Source organism: Schistocerca gregaria, chromosome X, assembly GCF_023897955.1.
Source record: "Schistocerca gregaria isolate iqSchGreg1 chromosome X, iqSchGreg1.2, whole genome shotgun sequence".
In the NCBI taxonomy this organism is placed as follows: domain Eukaryota; kingdom Metazoa; phylum Arthropoda; class Insecta; order Orthoptera; family Acrididae; genus Schistocerca; species Schistocerca gregaria.
Genome location: NC_064931.1, coordinates 167,404,337 through 167,424,722, shown reverse-complemented (window position 1 = coordinate 167,424,722; position 20,386 = coordinate 167,404,337). Strand labels below are relative to the sequence as shown.

Genomic DNA, 20,386 nt, shown 5'->3' with positions numbered 1-20,386 from the left:
TCTCTGCTTCTCGGTTACACTGACATTGGTCATTGTGGATTAATGCATTTCAATGACCTTATTCAAACCCTGAAGGTCCTCTTGAACATGGAGATTCACTTATGTGATGATTCTCCGTAAACAAGAAACCCATTTTCTTGCCATACTCTGTCCAGTGGCATTGTACCCATACATGGCACAAATATTTATGACTGCCTCTGCTGCTGTCACCCCTCTGTTGAATTCAACTGAAGAGTATGTCAGAAATATTCCAATTTCTCCGCTTGGCACTCCATTTTCTAACATCCACAGCTCCACTCACTATCTCCAAATGACAAAATATATACATGTAAACTCAGATAGCAATAGTCAACTACAAATAAAAAAATAACAGTCGATAAACAGACCCTTAGCAACCAGAATACTGACATGCAAATCAAAAAAGGCCATGAAATTGTACACCAACCTAATAGATACAGATGTAGGTGTAAATGGAAGAATATATGTATGAAGTTAGTCAGAAATATCAGTAATGATTGTCTGTCATAGGATCCCAGAAAATATTCTGATGGCATGATTAAAGATTAAGAATGTTCTCCTTGAAACTCAGTGCAGCTTTAGGAAATATGATGAGTGTATTGCAACTTTTGCTTTAACACAGTATCTCATAAACTGTTGATACAAGAGAAGGAAAAGATACCTTTCTAATGTATTTCTGAAATATAGTATATCTGACACCAAATGACACTCCTAACTGTTAGCAAACATACAAAAATGGTAGAGGACAGTCTGCCCAATGATTAGCTCCAACAAAATTGATAATGTCGGACAAAGTATCACCCAGTGTAATAAATGGCCACTTGCCATGATTGTGGATAAATCAGAGATCATTTACCTGACTAGAAAGGAAAAACTGGTAGCTTTTGAGTACAGTATTGGCGGTACACAGGCTGTCTGACTCTGATTAATATTTAGGCATAATTCTGTTTAATGATAATAAGTGGGAAGTATACATAGAACAAGTTTTAGCAAATGCAAATAAATGACTAGTATTTGTTGGGAGAATTCTGGGAATTTGTAGTACAGCTGCAAATTAGGTTGTGAAAGAGACTTTTGTTTGAAAATCTTTGTGATCCTCTGCACGTCTGATTAAAGAAGGTAATCAAAAGAATTCATGTTATTAAATTTTTAACTGGCTGGTTGAATTAGAATTAGTGTTTTGTGAAGGTGCACGAGAATCTTACATAGAAATCTTTAGAAAGGAACAGTTATTTTGTATAATGCTATTATGCAAGTTTGAAGAATTAATATTCAAAATAGACAAAACATTTCTTCTATCTTCATTGGTGGCCTCATGTAAGTTACAAGACAATAGAAGGGAGATTAACTTGCTTACAGAGGTCTTCAATCAATCATTCTGGCCCAACTGCATTCATTAGTGCAACATGTAAAGGAGAAGCAAATTAATATGAAGTACGATCCACAATGCCATCCATAGTCATTTCTGGAGTAGATGTAGACTGGACAGGCCAAAAAAGGAATGGTGTTGCTGTTATGTTAGGAAATGAGAACATAGATCCAGAAGTATACAGATTCAAACAGTTTACTGCTTTCATTACATTACATTAGTACTTGTTCCATAGATGATGAATACGACACTTCGTAATGATGTGGAACATGTCAGGTTCATTAAGGGTGTCTATGCAAGATATTACATTACACAAAATATTACATGACACTTAATAGTTTTAATTTTTTGTGGGGTTTGGGGAAATTACCCACTTACTATATCCAAAAATTCATCTAACGAATAGAAAGAGTTGCCATTAAGAAATTCTTTTAATTGCCTTTTAAATGCTATATGGCTATCTGTCAGACTTTTGATGCTATTAGGCAAGTGACCAAAGACTTTCGTGGCAGCATAATTTACTACCTTCTGAGCCAAAGTTAGATTTAACCTTGAGTAGTGAAGATCATCCTTTCTCCTAGTGTTGTAGCCATGTACACTGCTATTACTTTTGAATTCATTCGGATTGTTAATAACAAATTTCATGAGTGAATAAATATGTTGTGAGGTTACAGTGAAGATCTCTAGCTCTTTAAATAAGTGTCTGCAGGATGATCTTGGATGAGCTCCAGCAATTATTCTGATTACACGCTTTTGCGCAATGAACACTCTTTTACCCAATGATGAGTTACCCCAGAATATGATGCCATACGAAAGCAGAGAATGAAAATATGCATGGTAAGCTAATTTACTCAGATGTATATTACCAAAATTTGCAATGACTGTAATAGCATAAGTAGCTGAAATCAAACATTTCAACAGATCCTCAGTGTGTTTTTTCCAGTTCAACCCTTCATCAATGCATACACCTAGAAATTTTGAATATTCCACCTTAGCTACTGACTTCTGATTGAAGTCTATATTTATTAATGGTGTCATTCCATTTACTGTGTGGAACTGTATATACTGTGTTATGTCAAAGTTGAATGAGAGCCCATTTACAGAGAACCACTTAATGATTTTCTGAAAACCATCATTTACATTTTCACCAGTTAATTCCTGTCTGTTGGGTGTGATTGGCAAAAAGTACCAGCTTTGGATCTTCATGAATATAGAATGGAAAGTCATTAATATATATTAAGAACAGCAGAGGACCCAAGACCGAACCTTGTGGCACCCCATTCTTGATTGTTCCCCAGTTTGAGAAATCACCAGTTTTTTTTGCATATTATGTGAACTGCTTATTTCAACTTTCTGCACTCTTCCAGTTAGGTATGATACAAATCATTGGAGCACTGTCCCATTCATACCAAAGTACTTGAGCTTATCTAGAAGTATTCCGTGATTTATACAATCGAAAGCCTTTGATAGATCACAAAAAATCCCAACGGGTGCCTTCTGGTTACTCAGAGCATTTAATATTTCATTAGTGAAAGTATATATATTGCATTTTCCATTGAAAAACCCTTCTGGAAACCAAACTGACATTTTGTTAAAACTTTATTTTTACAAAGTTGTTAAGCTACTCTACAATACATTACTTTTTCAAAATTTTTGGATAAAGCAGTCAGAAGAGAGATTGGGCAGTAGTTGTTGACATCAGACATATCCCCTTTTTTATGCAGTGGTTTAAAAATGGCATACTTCATTCTATCTGTGAACATAACCTGCTTTAGAGAGCTATTACATATGTGGCTAAGAATCCCACTTATTTCTTGGGAACAAGCTTTTATTATTCTGCAGGAAATGCCATCAATTCCATGTGAGCTTTTATTCTTGAGAGAGTTTATCATCTTCCTAATTTCAGCAGGAGAGGTGGGTGGAATTTTAATTGTATCAAATGATGTGGGTAAGTCCTCTTCCACTAACTGTCTTGCTTCTTCTAATGAACATTTAGATCCTATTTTCTCTACAACATTTAAAAAATGATTATTCAAAATGTTTTCAACTTCTGGCTTGTTGTTCATCAAGTTTCCATTTGCTTCGATGGTGATATCATCATCCTGTACTTTTGGTTGCACTGTCTCGCTTGTAATAATAATCCAAACTGTTTTGATTTTGTCATCAGAGGTATTAATCTCAGACATGATGCACTTTCTTCTGGACTTTTTAATAACCTTTCTTAATGTAGCACAGTAGTTTTTATAATATTTGGCTGTTTCTGGGTCATTACTCTTTCTTGTTGTTAGATACAGTTCCCTTTTGTGGTTACAAGATAATTTTTATTCCTTTAGTAAGCCAAGTTTTTTTGCATGGTTTCTTATAATTAGATTTGACTACTTTCTTACAGAAACAGTTTTCAAATTCTCTTAAAAGTGTATCATGAAATAAGATATATTTTAAATTAGCATCGGGTTACTTGTACACCTCATCCCAGTCTAACTGCTGAACATTTTTTCTGAAATTTCTAATTGTTGTGTCATTAATTAAGTGCATAACTTTGGAGGGTAGTTTTGAATTACTGAATGGAGCTATGTCATAAACTGTAACTAGTTGAGCATCATGATAAGAAAGCCGATTCTCAACAGGACAAGATTTTATGTTTTTAAACCTGTCTTGGTCTATAAAAGTGTTATCTATCAATGTGCTGCTGTCCTTTACTACCCGAGAAGGAAAACTAATGACAGATGTCAAATTGAAAGAACTGAGCAAGACTTCCAGGTCATTCTTCCTATTACGCTCTTTCAGTGAATCAACATTGAAGTCCCCACAAATAATAATTTGCTTTCCCATATCTGACAGACAGCACAACAAAGTATCCAAGTTTTCCAGGAATAAATGAAAGTTCCCTGAAGGGGACCTATATACTGTTACAATTATAAAAGAGCCCTCCTTCAGTTTAAGTTGACAGGCACATGCTTCTATATGTTGCTCTAGACAAAACTTTTTTGTATTAAGCTTTCTACACAGTGATAACTTTTGACATATATGGCAACTCCTCATTTCACCTTATTCTCTCTACTCATATGTGCAGCTAGTTTATAACCACTGATATTTACTTTTTCCATATCAGACACAATGTGATTTCATTAGGCAACAGCAATGATGGAAAATATTTACAGTTTGTAGGAAGTGAAATAACTAAAGTTACTCCATCACACAGTTTGACATCTTAGAATACACGTTTGAATATGACTATCATCTCAGCAACAATCAGTAAAAGTCTTGCATCAATGCAATCAGATTTAAAATAGAATTTATGCAAGAATATGACCTGTTGCTAGCCAGCATGATTTAGTGTCATATGTTCATACAAACCTGTTATGGTTTTTACTTATCATCTTCTGCCTACAATTTAATTGTGGTGCACTTAATTAATGGTAACTATGGTACTGTAGAGAATCATTTCCTATAATTGGGAAACCAGAAGATGGAGTGAGGTCTAGCAATGATATCCAGCAGCAATTATGTTCGAGCAGTCATGTCCATATCACAGCACACTTCTGGCACTATGTTCAATGATGTTAATTAAAAGTTCCTGTGAATATAAGTGTTTCTTCTCCAGCAAAGTAGATATGACTATCTCACTGGCTCACCTCTAAGCACCTTTGTCTGGACTGAAGACATGAGCAAAGTAGCCCCTCTGCAGCTAGCCACTCAGAAATCAGCTTGTGAATTTCCCAAAGAATTAGACAGGCAGTATCTTAAAAATATTACTTAGATTAAGCTTCCAAATAAATCTATTGTGACTTCACAAAACTTTCAAGATCCACAGTGTCATGAGTGTGCTGAGAATATAAAATTTCAGGCAATACCACTCACCACAGACAATGTGGTGGCCAGAGGCCTTCGCTTAATGACCAAGAGCAGTGACATTTGCATAGAGTTGTCAGTGGTAACAGACAAGCACACTGAAGGAAATAATGCAGAAATCAATGTGGTATGTACAACAAACATATCCATTAGGACATGCAGCAAAATTTTGTTAATGGGCTATGGCAGCAGATGGTTGATGTGAGTGCCTTTTTTTACAGCACACCTGCAGCACCTCTCCTGTGTTTGTGACCATGTTAGGTGGACTGTAAAAAAACTGTGGCCTGGTCAGATGGTTCCTGATTGCAGATGGTTCCTGATTTTAGTTGGTAAGAGCTGATGATGGTAGGGTCAGAGTGTGGTGCAGACCCCATGAAGCCATAGACCCTAGTTGTCAACAAGGCACTGTGCGATCTGGTGGTGGCTCCATAATGGTGTGTTCTGTGTTTACATGGAATGGACTGGGTCCTCTGGCCCAGCTGAACTGATCATTGACTAGAAAGGGTTATGTTCGGCTACATGAAGACCATTTCCAGTCATTCCTAGACTTCTTGTTTCCAAACATCAATGGAATTTTTATGGATGATAATGTTCCATGTCATCGGACCATAGCTGTTGGCAATCAGTTTGAAGAACATTCTGAACAGTCTTTCTCTCAGTATGGCAGTCCAGCTCTGTGTGGTGTAATGATGCTCATCCAGTTGGATGTCCATAGCCATATCATTCTGTAGAACATGTATTTGCAAGTTTTTGCTGTTTGTATCACCCTTCATTGGTGTTACATTTTCTCTTTGCAACACCTAGATTCACCCATCATTTATTCTCACAAGGGCATATGTACTACAACTTATCACCAAGCTCTCAACAATTTTCTGGCTGTTCTATGACCTACCATCCTATATAGGATCTTCTCAGGACCTGTGGAAGGGCGCACACTCATGACAGATATTCTGAATCAGCTTAATATTATTTCCTTCAACATAGTCAAATCCACATTTCTTTCAAATTTGACACATTCATTGTCACACTTGGATCTCTCCTTTTGCAGAACACAGCTTTCTTATGTTCTTTTCCACTAAACAACTATCTGTAAGAATTTTTGTTGGCAAAAGGAATTTCTCTTACCATACTTACATCTTGGTACCACTGCACCCCTTTTCATTGAAACCATGAAATGGTTGGGGTTAACAGCTTACAGAAAACTATGTTGGTGCTCTCTTGAGTCCTGTTTGGCATCTCTCTCTGTACAATCTCTGAATGTTGTGCAGTTTCCAAGAGGCACATCATGGGGAGTGGACCACACTGTTCTTCATTTGTAGCAATCCTTAGTCTGATCGAAGCTGGACTATGGATGAATCTTACATTCATCTTCATGACCATTCATTTTACGCAGCCTTAATGTGATTCATCGCTGCAGAATCAACTTGGTTATTGGTGTGTTCCCCACCAGTTCAGTCATGAGCTTCTATCCAGGAGCTGCCAAATTACCACTGTTATTCTGATATGGTGTCCTCTGCAAATATACTTGCCAGTTCTCCTTGGTGTCCACCTATCCATCTTATGCTTCCCTCATTAATGACTCCCCTGACTGGCAATATGACACTAGTTCTGCTCCCTTGTTGCCTCCGAGAGTTCACTTTCATATCCTTCAAAAGCTCCATCTTGCATTATGTGCTATGTTTCTGTGAGGTCAGTCTCTTTCCTCTCCTTGACTCCATGTAGAGGTCTGTGCCCATCTTGAACTTAGTTCAATACTAAAGAACACTACCCTGGCTCCAATAATTTTTTTTTATATGTCTGGACCTTTATATGTAGTTCTGAGAGACCACCTTCATTTAGACTGATGGCCCTAAGGATCATCATGGTATGAGATGCTCTTTTGTTGTTGGTAAATAAGTTTTTAGATATTGTCTTTTAGATCTGTGCATAATTTTTACTGCAGAGCTGTTTACCCTTTATCAGGCCATCTTGTACATTCATGGACATGGAATCGCTGAGTCTGTTATATGCTCTGATTCCTTGCTGCTCTCCAGAGCCTCACTGTGATGTAGACATACCTCCCTTTAGTACAGTGGATCCATGAATGCCTTCACTTACTCACTGATGCTGGCACTAATGTATCTCTTACATGGGTCCTTAGACACAGGTCAGGAAATGAGGCAGCTGCTGCTGCTACTATGGCTGCAACTCTGCTAAAAAGCCTTCTAACAGTTCTGTCCCTATGGATGATCTCAGCATTGCTATATGTAGGAACATTCTATCACTCTTGCACATACAGTGTTCATTTCTCTGCAAACTAGTCTATATTTAGGGCTCTGTCTTTTTCAGTCGTCATCATCTGTTATGCAGTGATCCCGCACCTCTTTACTCTCACTCTAACAAAACACTGATGGCACCCTGCTTTCTAACCCAACTTCAGTCTTTAACCCCTTACACTTTAATGTATGTTTGCCATCTGAGATATACAAGGTTATAGCAGATACAGCAAAGGCTCTAGAATGTATTCTACTGTTTTCTTACTGTAGCAGCTTCACAAAGGAGATTTAATTTTTTCATCGTGAACACAGGTTGATCTATAAACTCCAATAAAATGGCCTGTTAAAGAAGGAATGTCATTGTAATTGTTCAATTTACCTTTCTACCATGTTTGTTGCTTTTTAACTAGCATACAATGTTAAATGTCATTCTCCATTATAGTTTTCTCATCCTACTAATGTCATTTAGGCTCTTATGTGTCAACTGACTGCCAGAACCATGGAGTGCTGTCCCTAGGAAACAACCCATTTTAAGTAATGATTTGAGCACTTAATGATCTTGATTATTTTAGATCCCAGAAAAAAATTGCGAGATTAGGAACATTTCCTGTAGATGGCCATGAACAGGCTGACATGTGAGAGTACTATGTGGGCCCCATGGCTGTGCCACAAATTTCTTTTTAAATCTTCCTCTCAAAGGAAAACAAGTTGTGCACAAGAACATATTGTATAAAGAATGAGGTGGTGCCTTTGTAGTTGGCGGAATATGGGGAGAGATGTTGGTTGGTTGGTTGGTTTGCAGGGTGTTCCATTGATCAGTCTAACAGAAACTGTTATGATATGGAATGTGTCAAGTGCATAAGAAATGCACACATGAATCAAAGGTTCTTTTTACACTATTGGACATTAAAATTGCTACACCAAGAAAAGCAGATAATAAACGGGTATTGATTGGACAAATATATTATACTAGAACTGACATGTGATTACATTTTCACACAATTTGGGTGCATAGATCCTGAGAAACCAGTACCCAGAACAACCACCTCTGGCCGTAATAATGGCCTTGATATGCCTGGGCATTGAGTCAAACAGATCTTGGATGGAGGTACAGCTGCCCATGCAGCTTCAACACAATACCACAGTTCATCAAGAGTAGTGACTGGCATATTGTGATGAGCCAGTTGCTCAGCCACCATTGACGAGACATTTTCAATTGGTGAGAGATCTGGAGAATGTGCAGGCCAGGGCAGCAGTTGAACATTTTCTGTATCCAGAAAGGCCCATACAGGACCCGCAACATGCGATTGTGCGTTATCCTGATGAAATGTAGGGTTTCACAGGGATCGAATGAAGGGTAGAGCCACAGGTCACAGCACATCTGAAATGTAACATCCACTGTTCAAAGTGCCGTCAATGGGAACAAGAGGTGACAGAGACGTGTAACCATTGTCACCCCATACCATCACGCCGGGTGATACGCCAGTATGGCGATGATGAATACACACTTCCAATGTGCATTCACCACAATGTCACCAAACACAGATGTGACTATCATGATGCTGTTAGCAGAACCTGGATTCATCCAAAAAAATTACGTTTTGTCATTCGTGCACCCAGATTCATCGCTGAGTACACTATTGCAGGTGCTCCTGTCTGTGGTGCAGTGTCAAGGGTAACCGCAGCCATGGTCTCCGAGCTGATAGTTCATGCTGCCGATAACGTCGTTGAATTGTTCATGCAGATGGTTGTTGTCTTTCAAACGTCCCCATCGGTTGACTCAGGGATTGAGACATGGCTGCATGATCCGTTACAGCCATGCGGATCAGATGCCTGTCTTCTCGACTGCTAATGATACGAGGCCATTGGGATCCAGCACGGCATTATGTATTACCTTCCTGAACCCACGGATTCCATATTCTGCTAACAGCCATTGGATCTCGACCAACGCAAGCAGCAGTGCCGCGATATAAACTGCAATCACGATAGGCTACAATCCGACCTTTATCAAGGTCAGAAACGTGACGGTACACATTTCTCCTCCTTACACTAGACATCACAACAATATTTCACCAGGCGATGCCAGTCAGCTGCTGTTTGTGTATGAGAAATCGGTTGGAAACTTTCCTCATGTCAGCACGTTGTAGGTGTCGCCACCAGCACCAGCCTTGTGTGAATGCTCTGAAAAGCTAATCATTTGCGTATCACAGCATCTTCCTGTCAGTTAAATTTTGTTTCTGTAGCACATATCATCGTGGTGTAGCAATTTTAATGGCTAGTAGTGTAAAAAAGGAAAAAGATTAATTTTTTTTAATTAGTCCATTCCCTTAAATGGAACAAAATGTATCTATTATACCTATATGATTTCAATTTATTTTTGAAACTATTACTGCTGTCTGTCAGACATTTTATTTCACCTGGTAATTTATCAAAAAGTTTTACAGTAGCATATTTTACCCCTTTCTCTGCCAAAGATAGATTACATAGAGGATAGTATAAGTCTTTATTTCTTCTGGTATTATAATCATGAATGTCACTATTGTTTTTAAACTGGTCCATGTTCTTGAAAACAAATTTCATTACTGAGTAAATGTACTGTGAGGCTGTTTTAAGAATTCCTAACCTGTAAAACAGACGCTGACAAGATGTGTGACTATGAGCCCCACACATTATTCCAAACACTTTTTTTGAGCAGTGAATACTTTTTGCCTAAGTGTTGAGTTACCCCAAAATATTATTCCATATGATGTCAGGAAGTGAAAGTAAGCATATTACGTTAGCTTGATAATTTCTATATCCTCAAAATTAGCAATTATTGTGATTTCAAAAGTTGCTGAACCTAGTCACTTTAGGAGATCCAAAATATGAATTTTCCATTTAAGATTCTCATCTATGTGTACACTCAAAAAGTTAGTATGCTCTACCTTGGCTAGTGACTTCTGATGATGTGTTATATTTATTGAAGAAGCTGTACTCTTTGCAGTAGAAAATAGGACGTACTGTGTTTTTTCAAAGTTCAGAGCAAGCCCATTTGCAGAAAACCGATCTATAACTTTTCCAAAGTCATTGTTTGTATCATTTTCTACTGGAGTTTTTTTACTGGATTAATAATTATGCTTGTATCATCAACAAACAGTATCAATTTAGCTCTTTCTTTCAGAGAAGAAAGGAGATAATTCACATACATCAAGAACAGAAGGGGACCCATGGTCAAACCCTCCTTAAGTCATTTAATCCATATAAAGAAACTTTTTGCTTCTTGTTTTGTAGATATGACTTAAACCACTTATATGCTGTTCCATTTATGGTGTAGAATTGTAATTTCTGTAACATAATATCATGGTTCACACGATAAAATGCTTAGGATAAGTAACAGAAAATTCCTGTTGGTGACATTTTATTACTTAAAGACTCTGTTATGTGGGCAGCGAAACTGTATATTGCTGTTTCAGTAGAATAGCATTCTTGAAATACAAATTGTGATTTACTAAGTATCCCATTACTGTTGAGATGGTTGACCACTCGTGTATACATTACTTTCTCGACAATTTTTGGAAATGCTGTAGGCAAGGATACTGGCTGGTAATTATTGACATTGGTGGTGTCCTCTATTTTTGTAGGGAGGTTTGACAATGGCATATTTTAACCTGTCTGGGAAAATACCTTGTGTTAGTGATGTATTACACGTGTAACTCAGGACATTAACTGTAACTGCTCGAAATTGTTTTAATATCTCAGAGATATCATCTACTCGACAGAAAATTTATTTTTAAAAGATTTAATGATTTTCCTTATTTCACCAGAACTTGTTAGATGAAAATTAATCTGACAAGGATTTCTCAAAACTGATTCTTCCATGTACTGCTTGGCTTTTTCTTTTGAACTATTCTCATCAATTTTTTCACCTGTCCTCATCGTATGAATCAATGCCCATCAACAGCTGAAGGTATTAATATAATTCCAATTTTGTTCTAGATGGCTGCAGGTCATCAATGGTGTTTGTTCTTTCGGATATGCCCGAAAGAACCGACACCATATCCATATAAGTATAACATTCCATATTGATTTGATTTTATTGCCTGTGTTGTTAATTTCATTTCTAATATACATTTTTTTTATTTTCTGACAACTTTTCTAAGTGTGTTACAACAATTTTTATAGTGTAAAATTACTTCTGGGTCTTCACTAATTATTGCTGCCTCATACAATTTTCTTTTTCTTTCTGAAGACACTTTAATACCTGTAGTAATCCAAGGTTTCTTTGAAAACTATTTGATTTTACATTTAGTAATTTTTTTGGCACAACAGTGTTCAAAAAGTGATATAAATTTATCAAGAAATATGTTGTATTTATTGTTAGTATTTGGCTCATTATATACACCTCCCCAATTAACATTTCTTACTCACTCTCTGAAGTGCCCTATAGGTATCAGCTTGACCAGACTGTAACCTTTGCTTAGTGGTTTCTGAATTATACGCCCTGCCAGGTTTTGAAAGTTAATTAGTTGTGCATCACGGTCTGATAATCCATTTATCACAGTGAAGGCATGCATTAGTTTTACATCCTCTTGCTGTACAACTTCATTATCTATTAGAGTGCTACTGTCATGATCTATACAAGGGAAGTTGATCACTGCTTCTAAGTTATATGTCATTAATAACACTTCCAATTCACTTTTCCTATCAGAAATGTTTAGAAAGTTTACACTGAAATCACCACAAATTAATAACCTCTTCCTTTTGTCTTACAGGCAGCGTAATAGGGAGTCAAACCTTTTTATGAATAACTCCTAATCTCCTAATGGGGACCTGTGCACTGGTGCTACATTGTCTACCTGTAGTTCACATGCACAAACTTCAAAGTGCTGATTGACACAAAATTTGCTCACTTCTATAGTTTTGTACTTGTTCCCTCATTTTGTGTTAATGGCAACTCATCTTTTATCCACGCTAAACCTGCAGGTGTAAGATGCTAAATTATACCCATTTATACTGACACTTTCCATTGCCACAGTTATGTGGTGTGAAGGCAGACAAAGTATATCAATCTCATTCTTATGTTTGAGGTCATGTAACCACACTAACAACTTATTTACTTTATTTTTTATTCCACTGATATTTTGATGAAGTAAATTGGTACTACCCTTAGCTTTATCTCTGTTTAGTGTACGTGGAACTTCTTCTATTATTTTTTCTTGGTCCTTGTCTGTTTGGACTTTGGCTTTAACCCAAAAAAGTGGTTTTCCTGGTCTCATTAACCACAGGGATCACTCCTTGTGTGACACTGCCCCCCCCCCCCCCCTGCCCCTACAGTACCTGCTAGCAGTGAAGACAACTTATCTTTCCTCTTCCTATTTAGGTGCAGGCTGTGTATAGTGTATCCCTCCTACCAGTAGCATCAACTGGAACAACACTTATGTGAGATTTTGCTGGTGACTGTAGCATCCTGTTCATCCCAGTCTTAACACGTCTTACAACAGAGTTTACCCAGGGCCAATCGTGGCACTGAAAGACCTCCACAAGCCCCACATTTGTGCACCCAGTTTCTTCTCCTATTTTGTCCAGGTCACTCCTAATACTATATGTAGGATTCATAGCCAGACTGTTTCCTGCTTCCCCAACTAATTACCTTATCTTCTTTTTCAAAGTCACGGCATAGCTGACCTAAGTTTCCTGTCACCTGGCTGAGGCTAGCACTTGGTTTCACAAAACTTGCCACCTGGTACCCTGCACGTAATTTCTCTAAAAGCTGCTGGCCTACACCCCTCCCATGACTGCTACCAAGAAGCAGAATTCTTCTTTTCCTCTTCTGATTTGTTGCCGACCTGTCATTTTTCTGTAAGCTAATATTCTGCTTCAGCCTACATTCAACTACATCTGGATGAGGCCCTTATTTATTTATTTATTTATTTATTGTTCTGTGGGGCCACATTAAGGAGAAGTCTCCTTGGTCATGGAACAAGTCAATACATGAAATTATAACACGATTGTAGAAGCAGATAAAATGAAATATAAGAAACATATTCAGTTGTAGATTGTAGAAACAGATAAAATGAAATATAAGAAACATATTCAGGAGACAAGTCATTAGTTTAAATAAAGAAAATCAAGAACATAACACTGGAATTTGCATAATTTTTTAGCTCTTCCAGGAGCTCCTTGACAGAACAGAAGGAGTGAGCCATGAGTAAACTCTTCAGTTTAGACTTAAAAGTGTTTGGGCTACTGCTAAGATTTTTGAGTTCTTGTGGTAGCTTACTGAAAATGGATGCAGCAGAATACTGCACTCCTTTCTGCACAAGAGTCAAGGAAGTGCATTCCACATGCAGATTTGATTTCTGTCTAGTATTAACTGAGTGAAAGCTGCTAACTCTTGGGAATAAGCTAATATTGCTAACAACAAACGACATTAAAGAAAATATATACTGTGAGGGCAATGTCAAAATTCCCAGGCTATTGAATAGGGGTCGACAAGAGGCTCTCGAACTTACACCACACATGGCTCGAACAGCCTGTTTTTGAGCCAAAAATACCTTTTTTGAATCAGAAGAATTACTCCAAAAAATAATACCATATGACATAAGTGTATGAAAATATGCGAAGTAGACTACTTCCTCCACTACTTCAAATAGCAAGCCAAACTGGTTTACTAACTCAATTTCTATAGTTTTTTCAGCAGTTCCCCTTTTTCGCCCTTTGATTCCTACCTTTTTCCAGCACCCAATATCTTTTTCCCCCCATAGCCTACAAAATTCCAAATTCACATTTGATAATTCAGCCATAAGGGTACAAATTTTTGCCTTATGTTCAGAGATTTTTCTGTCCTTTCTACGTAACCCTCATTACCATGGAAGGGCCTCATTATCTACCCTGTTTCCTCACTGCTTCATTCGCCCCAATGAAACCATAACCTACAGTCTTGACAGAACACCCCCCCCCCCCCCCCCCCCACTTCAGATTTCTAAGCTAATGTAAATAAACATTTAAACTTACTTTCAAAAGTATTAACTACCTACCACTCTATATGATCAACATGAATTAATTTAACTTTGAACTGCTCAGTCTAGTAAATAAATAAATAAATAAAGGTCTACACTCACACAAAATTTATGCCTAAAATGTAAACAAAATGAAAGACTATCGGTTTTTATTAAATACGTTCTTTTTGATCTAAATACGTTCAGAAAAGTGAAACATTCAATAGATAGCCTATCAAAGAAGTAAATGCACTATTCTAAAATGTAATATTAACAAAATTACCTCTTATTTCAATATTAATCACTTAACTTATCAAGAGCTTCATGGACGTACGTCTGCCAGAGATATTAGACCATCAGATATTAGCTCCCCAAATGTTGCTTAGTGGTGATAATGTAATGGGCATGAGGAGCATTGATGTGTGGGCAAATGTTGTAAAATGTGATAAGCAAGAATCCAGGTCATAATAGAGTGAGGATTGGAGAAGTGATGAAGGAAGTGATTTGTGTCCTTGATATAGAAAATTAAGTTGTGGTCAGTGGATTGGAAGTGTTGGGCAACTAGAGCAAAGATTACTTTTATGGGTGCACAGTAATTACCATGGAACAATCTAGGATGGTTAGATTTACAAATTTTAGGAAGCACATAAAAAGTGACTGTGCATGGAGATATCTTAGATGAGGAGGGAGAATCTGCTGAGGAATTTGCATTGGTATTAGAGTTTATGATGAACTTCTAGGATGGGACAACTGTTGTTGGGCCTTTAGGTGAGAGTGTCAGACAGTTGACCTATACCTTCTGTCAGGTAATCAGTGTAGTTCTTCATGATAATGGCAGAATCTTTGTCTGCATGGCTGATAATCAAATCAGAATCTCTTTTACAATTGTGAAACTGTTCTTTCCTCCACTAAGAGGTTTATGTTCTCAAGAAGAGACCTGGGAAAGGAAGTTGAGATCAAGTTGAAGGTAAGGAATAACTGGAAGGTAATCAGAGCTGGTTGGGTGAGATTGGAAGATGGTAATGCTTGGACAGAGGTATTATAGAAAGGTAAGTTTCAGAAGGAAATTGTTTCCACTATACAGATCCTGCAAAGGGGAATAGATGTTTGACAAACCCAGCATCACTGAATTTAGACCTTTGGAATAGGAAAAAAACTTCTGTGGCATCATTGTTAATAGTGGATAGGTTGACACCAGCGTTCTGGATTTATTTGGCTTGTAGATTTTTTGAAGCATTTGGAGGGAATTTTGATAGATCTTGTTGATGGAAGAAGTGAATAAGGTGAAGGGCTGCATGTTACAAGGGGTTGACAAGGTGGTTCACTGAATATGGAGTGGATAAAGTTGAACAATGGTATTCCAAGGCAGGAATAAAATGACAGAAGATTGGAAAACTTGTGGAGGTGAGTTTGGAGTAAGCTACCAGTATTTGGAGACTGAGAAGTTCAGAATAATAGATGGGTGCAGATGATTTGATTGTATAATAAAAATATTGTATGGAGAGGTGTAGTGAACACATCAGTTTTAATGTGATCATATTTTAAGGTGACAAACATTACACATGTGGTTGAAACAAATTACTCTCGTGAATTATTAAATTACAAGCATGATCTCACTTCCATTGCGCTATGGATAAAATTGCATGGAGTGCACATTGCAAAATAGTTTCTTCCACCCTGAGCCATCAGCATTTACCAGGAAGGATCAGAGGTACACAAGACAAAATACATACCAATACTGTAACCAGGTACATAGGACAAAGATTTGAGGAACTAAGAAGAAATGCTGGAGCATTTTCTAAATGGGCAACTTAAATATGATTTATGGAGTCAGCCACATGAAGTTCTTGCTGATTGGTTAACTCTTTGGCTGCTATTGACAAGTTAACTTGTTATGCTCAACTGCTTCCCAGGTGCTATTGATGAGTTTAAGTGTGGCCTCTGGGTTCTCATTCAGCTCAGTTGATGGTTTAACTTGGGCATCCATGCTGATCCTTCAGTGCTAATCAAAAGTATAGCTATGCCACAACTCTGGTACCAGTGTGCTGTTAGTAAGTTTAAATGTACAGCAGATTTTCTGTTCCACACCTCATTAGCTTTTTACAGTTCTGGTCACGGAGTTCTCTTCCTGTAATTTGTCTGTTGTGATCTCATTTTTCTGCATTTAGTTTCATTTCGCGTCTTAATATTCATCAGGATTTGGTAAAAAGGATTTTGTCATCATTTGTGCTACAAAGAAAATGACAAAGGTTTCATAGTTTCACTGAGGAAGAGACCATAAAGATGCTGACAAAGATTGATGGTGGGGATGAATTATTCAATGTTGATGTAAGTGATAACTACTACTCATATTCTGAAAGCAACAGTCCTAAGCTATCAATGTTAACAGGTGTAAACCACAGTCCTATGTTTCAACAAGAGATGTAATTGATAGTTCATGTGAATTCAAAGACTGAGACAGTGATAGTTAAATGTTTAGAAAGAAATTACAGTTTAGTCACAAATTTGACAGGGAAGAAAATGATTTTCATCCAGTTAATCACAGTTTTGATGATTCACCATCTGGACACAAGTGTCAACCAGGAAATGATCCAAGCACTCTGTTAGACTTCTTGTTATTCTTCACAGTAGATATGATGACATTTATGGTGATGAGGCAGTCAGTTTTATTTATTCAAGTAAACTGTTTTAGAATCACTGCATTCATGATTATCAAAGGGAATAGATACAGGATGTGAAGAAATGTACTGTTTCATATCTGTTTATTTTCTCATGCCTCCCACAAAGCAGCTAAAAATTAACAGATATTAATCCAGAGAAGTTTTTATGAGCAAGCCAGTTTTCAGTGAAGTTACGTATAGAGAACAGCTTCTTTTACTTTTTATAATGCTGGATTTCAGTGACACCTCTGCCATTTTAAAATTGGGACCAGTATTGGTAATGTTTGTACGGTATCCCTTAGTGAATTCAATCTGTAGCAGAAATTTTGCATTTACAAAAGCCTGTTGTTGTTAAAGAGTGTTTATATCTTTCAAACAATTTATTCCATCAAAATGGAATACAGTTGATCTAAACAAAATATATGTGGTGTGACTGTCAGACTGGCTACGTCAAGTGGCAACATTTATGGAACATGCACACACCCTTTACAGTAACAATATATATTAAAGCCACACTTGTTTGCCTGGCTTTGCAACCATGGCACAAAAACATGTGGTACTGTTCACAGTAAGAGGCACAATAAGCAAAACTTCAGAAAAAACTGAAATGAGGAGATATTTGATGTCAAATAATACGGTGCTTTCCAATAAGTGGCGCAAGGAAAGGGAAGTGTGGATACTATCTACATGTAACACTATAGAAATGTTAGAGACAGTAAAAAAATTGACAGCAATACTGGAGAAAAATTAAGAAAATGAAATGAACTGTGGAATGTAACTTGAATATGATAGAAATGGATTGTTTTGTTATGCTGTGAAGCTATGTTGGCTCAATATGAAAAACAATGAAATGATATAGAAAGTTCCTTTTTCTTTTTATCAATATGGGCATTATATATGCTCATGTTCTACACAGGTTAGTGACAGGTCAAAAAAAGTGAGTAGCAGAGTTTCATTTCTTGCTGGAAAGGGAACTCCAGAAAAATCAGTAAAGGAAGGTGCTGTGATGATAATCCTGTATGTCTTGTGGGGAGCTATTTCATTTAACTTTCATGGACTTCTGTAAGATTGTACAGCAAATGGCTTACTTGACAGCACAAGGTAATTAAAAAAGATTGCCAAGAGCTGGCTATAGGGCTCAATGATGTAGACAGATTTTCTAGACCTTGATAACTGAGACACTGCTAGAATTGTATGATGGCACAGATTAAGCAGATTGAATTCTGGCTTATGCTGATGATAACTTGAAAGTGGTCTCTGGGGCTGTGAACAGAAGCTTGAAGAAAATTAAACCCTGCACATACAAAGAAGCAGTGTTGTTGCAGGGATGTGACATTAGCAATGACTGCAGATAAAAATACATACACATTGCCTAAGGGGCAAAATTTCCTTAAACTGGAATCCAACTTGTAAACTAGGCTACAGTTGAAGCTTACATAACACTGTTTACTGATGTTTAGGAGTATTATTTTATGACAGAAGAAACTTATCAGCACACATAGATACATTCTCTCAAAAGTTGGCTAAAATTTTGCATAAAACTGCCAATGTCAACACTGCCAGTTATAACTAACTACAAGTGACTGGATGTTGAAAAATCATACCACAATGCAGTCCTGTTTGCCAATGTGGGCTTTGTAGTAACTGCTTGGACTCACAGGCTTCATCCGATATGCTACAAGGCTACCCTATAATGCACACTGTGAGAAGTTCTCCTGTGAATAGTGCAAGTCTTCTGTACTTCACCACCAGAGGTTCCCATCATTAATTTGGGAACATGGCTATTGATCACTCAATTCCTCAACTATACTGTAGATGTTATCTATACTCCTTCCATTATTTGAAACCTGAATAATTTTTCGTTCTTAAATTTCCACTGGCTAGTGATTAACTACTTTTAATTTACCACTCATAGACACTTTTATGACTTTCTAAGAATAATATTATGTGGCACTGATAGCACACTGTTTTTTGTAACATTCTCCTTTGATGAAATGCTTAGTGTGTTGCTTGTCAGTTTTTATCTTTTACAGGAAAAACGTAAACTGCAGCTTCCTGCTTGGACTGCTGGTTATTATCCAGATAAATTAAGGACACTGGCTGCCAGAAGTTTGGCTTTGTTTTCCGAAAGTCAGACTATGAAACGTCTTAATGGAGGTTTGTCTTTTGCTTCTCTGACTGATGTTAGCAGTTGTGCAATAATTATGTAAGATATTCTAAAATAATTTTAAATTTTTCAGGTCCTTTAGTGAAACACATTGTAGAGAAAATGCAGTCACAAAGTAACACTTCAAGAACTGTGTCTCCAAAATTTCTCATGTTTTCTGCCCATGATGTTACCATTGTGAATGTTCTCCAAACTATGGGGTTCACAGATCTATTAAAGCCACAGTATGGTGCAGCAGTTATCATTGAACTTCATTCAACAAATGATAGTGATTATGAAGTTAAGGTATGTAGACATTGCATGTAAAATAGTAATTAGATGTCTTAAATTTTGTTGACTGCACTGACATTCTATATGTTTATTCGTGTAAATTAGTCATGCTAGGTACAAAATATGATAGATTGTGCTTTGATGAGCAGAACATCATCAAGGTAGTTCTGCTCATATTGACTGTTTTATTCATGTTGTTATCATTCAGCCAGTACAAGGGCATTTCATTTGCTTTTGTCTAGGTCATTTCTTTTCTGCCATTGTGAAATGTTAGGTGAGAAAAAGGCTGCATTATCAACAAGTAACACTAGTACTGTTGATGGTAGTTTCCGGGGAGATCATTACTAACAGAATGTAGAGTATTAAATGTAGCATTGAGCCTTGTGGTACTCCTTAGGTAATGGATAATTTATTTGAAGGAGTTGTTCTTCCATCAGGTGTTGTTATTTCCATCAGATGCATTACATTTGACAGACAGGATTGGAAAAACTGATTGTAGACACATCTTGTAATATATATATTGAGTTATGTAAGAGCAGACATTAATTTACTAGTTCAAAGGCTATTGTTGGATTCATAAAAAGACTAGAAGGATAATATTTTAGATTGACTCACAGAGTTTCAGATCATTAAATGAAGAGAGAACTTCAGTGTTTGAATTATTTTCTTATGGATGCCAAACTGATTTGCTGTTAATAAGGAGTTGCTTTCAAGGAAGACAACACATACATTGTGGCCCATGTGTAACAGGCATATAAACTGCAGAAGATGCATCCTCCACAAGATCTGGTGATTTTCAGATAACCAAAAGCAGTCGG

The 20,386-nt window shown here is 37.1% G+C and overlaps 1 protein-coding gene across 1 annotated transcript in view; it reads left to right on the top strand.

Moving 5' to 3' along the window:
• The window catches only part of LOC126299272 (lysosomal acid phosphatase-like), a 154,345-nt gene that overhangs the window by 122,338 nt on the left and 11,621 nt on the right, over positions 1-20,386 (top strand). The window contains exons 5-6 of the mRNA XM_049991056.1: positions 19,165-19,288; positions 19,372-19,583. Of these exons, the coding sequence (XP_049847013.1) occupies positions 19,165-19,288; positions 19,372-19,583 (336 nt within the window). The remainder of the gene's footprint in view (positions 1-19,164; positions 19,289-19,371; positions 19,584-20,386) is intronic.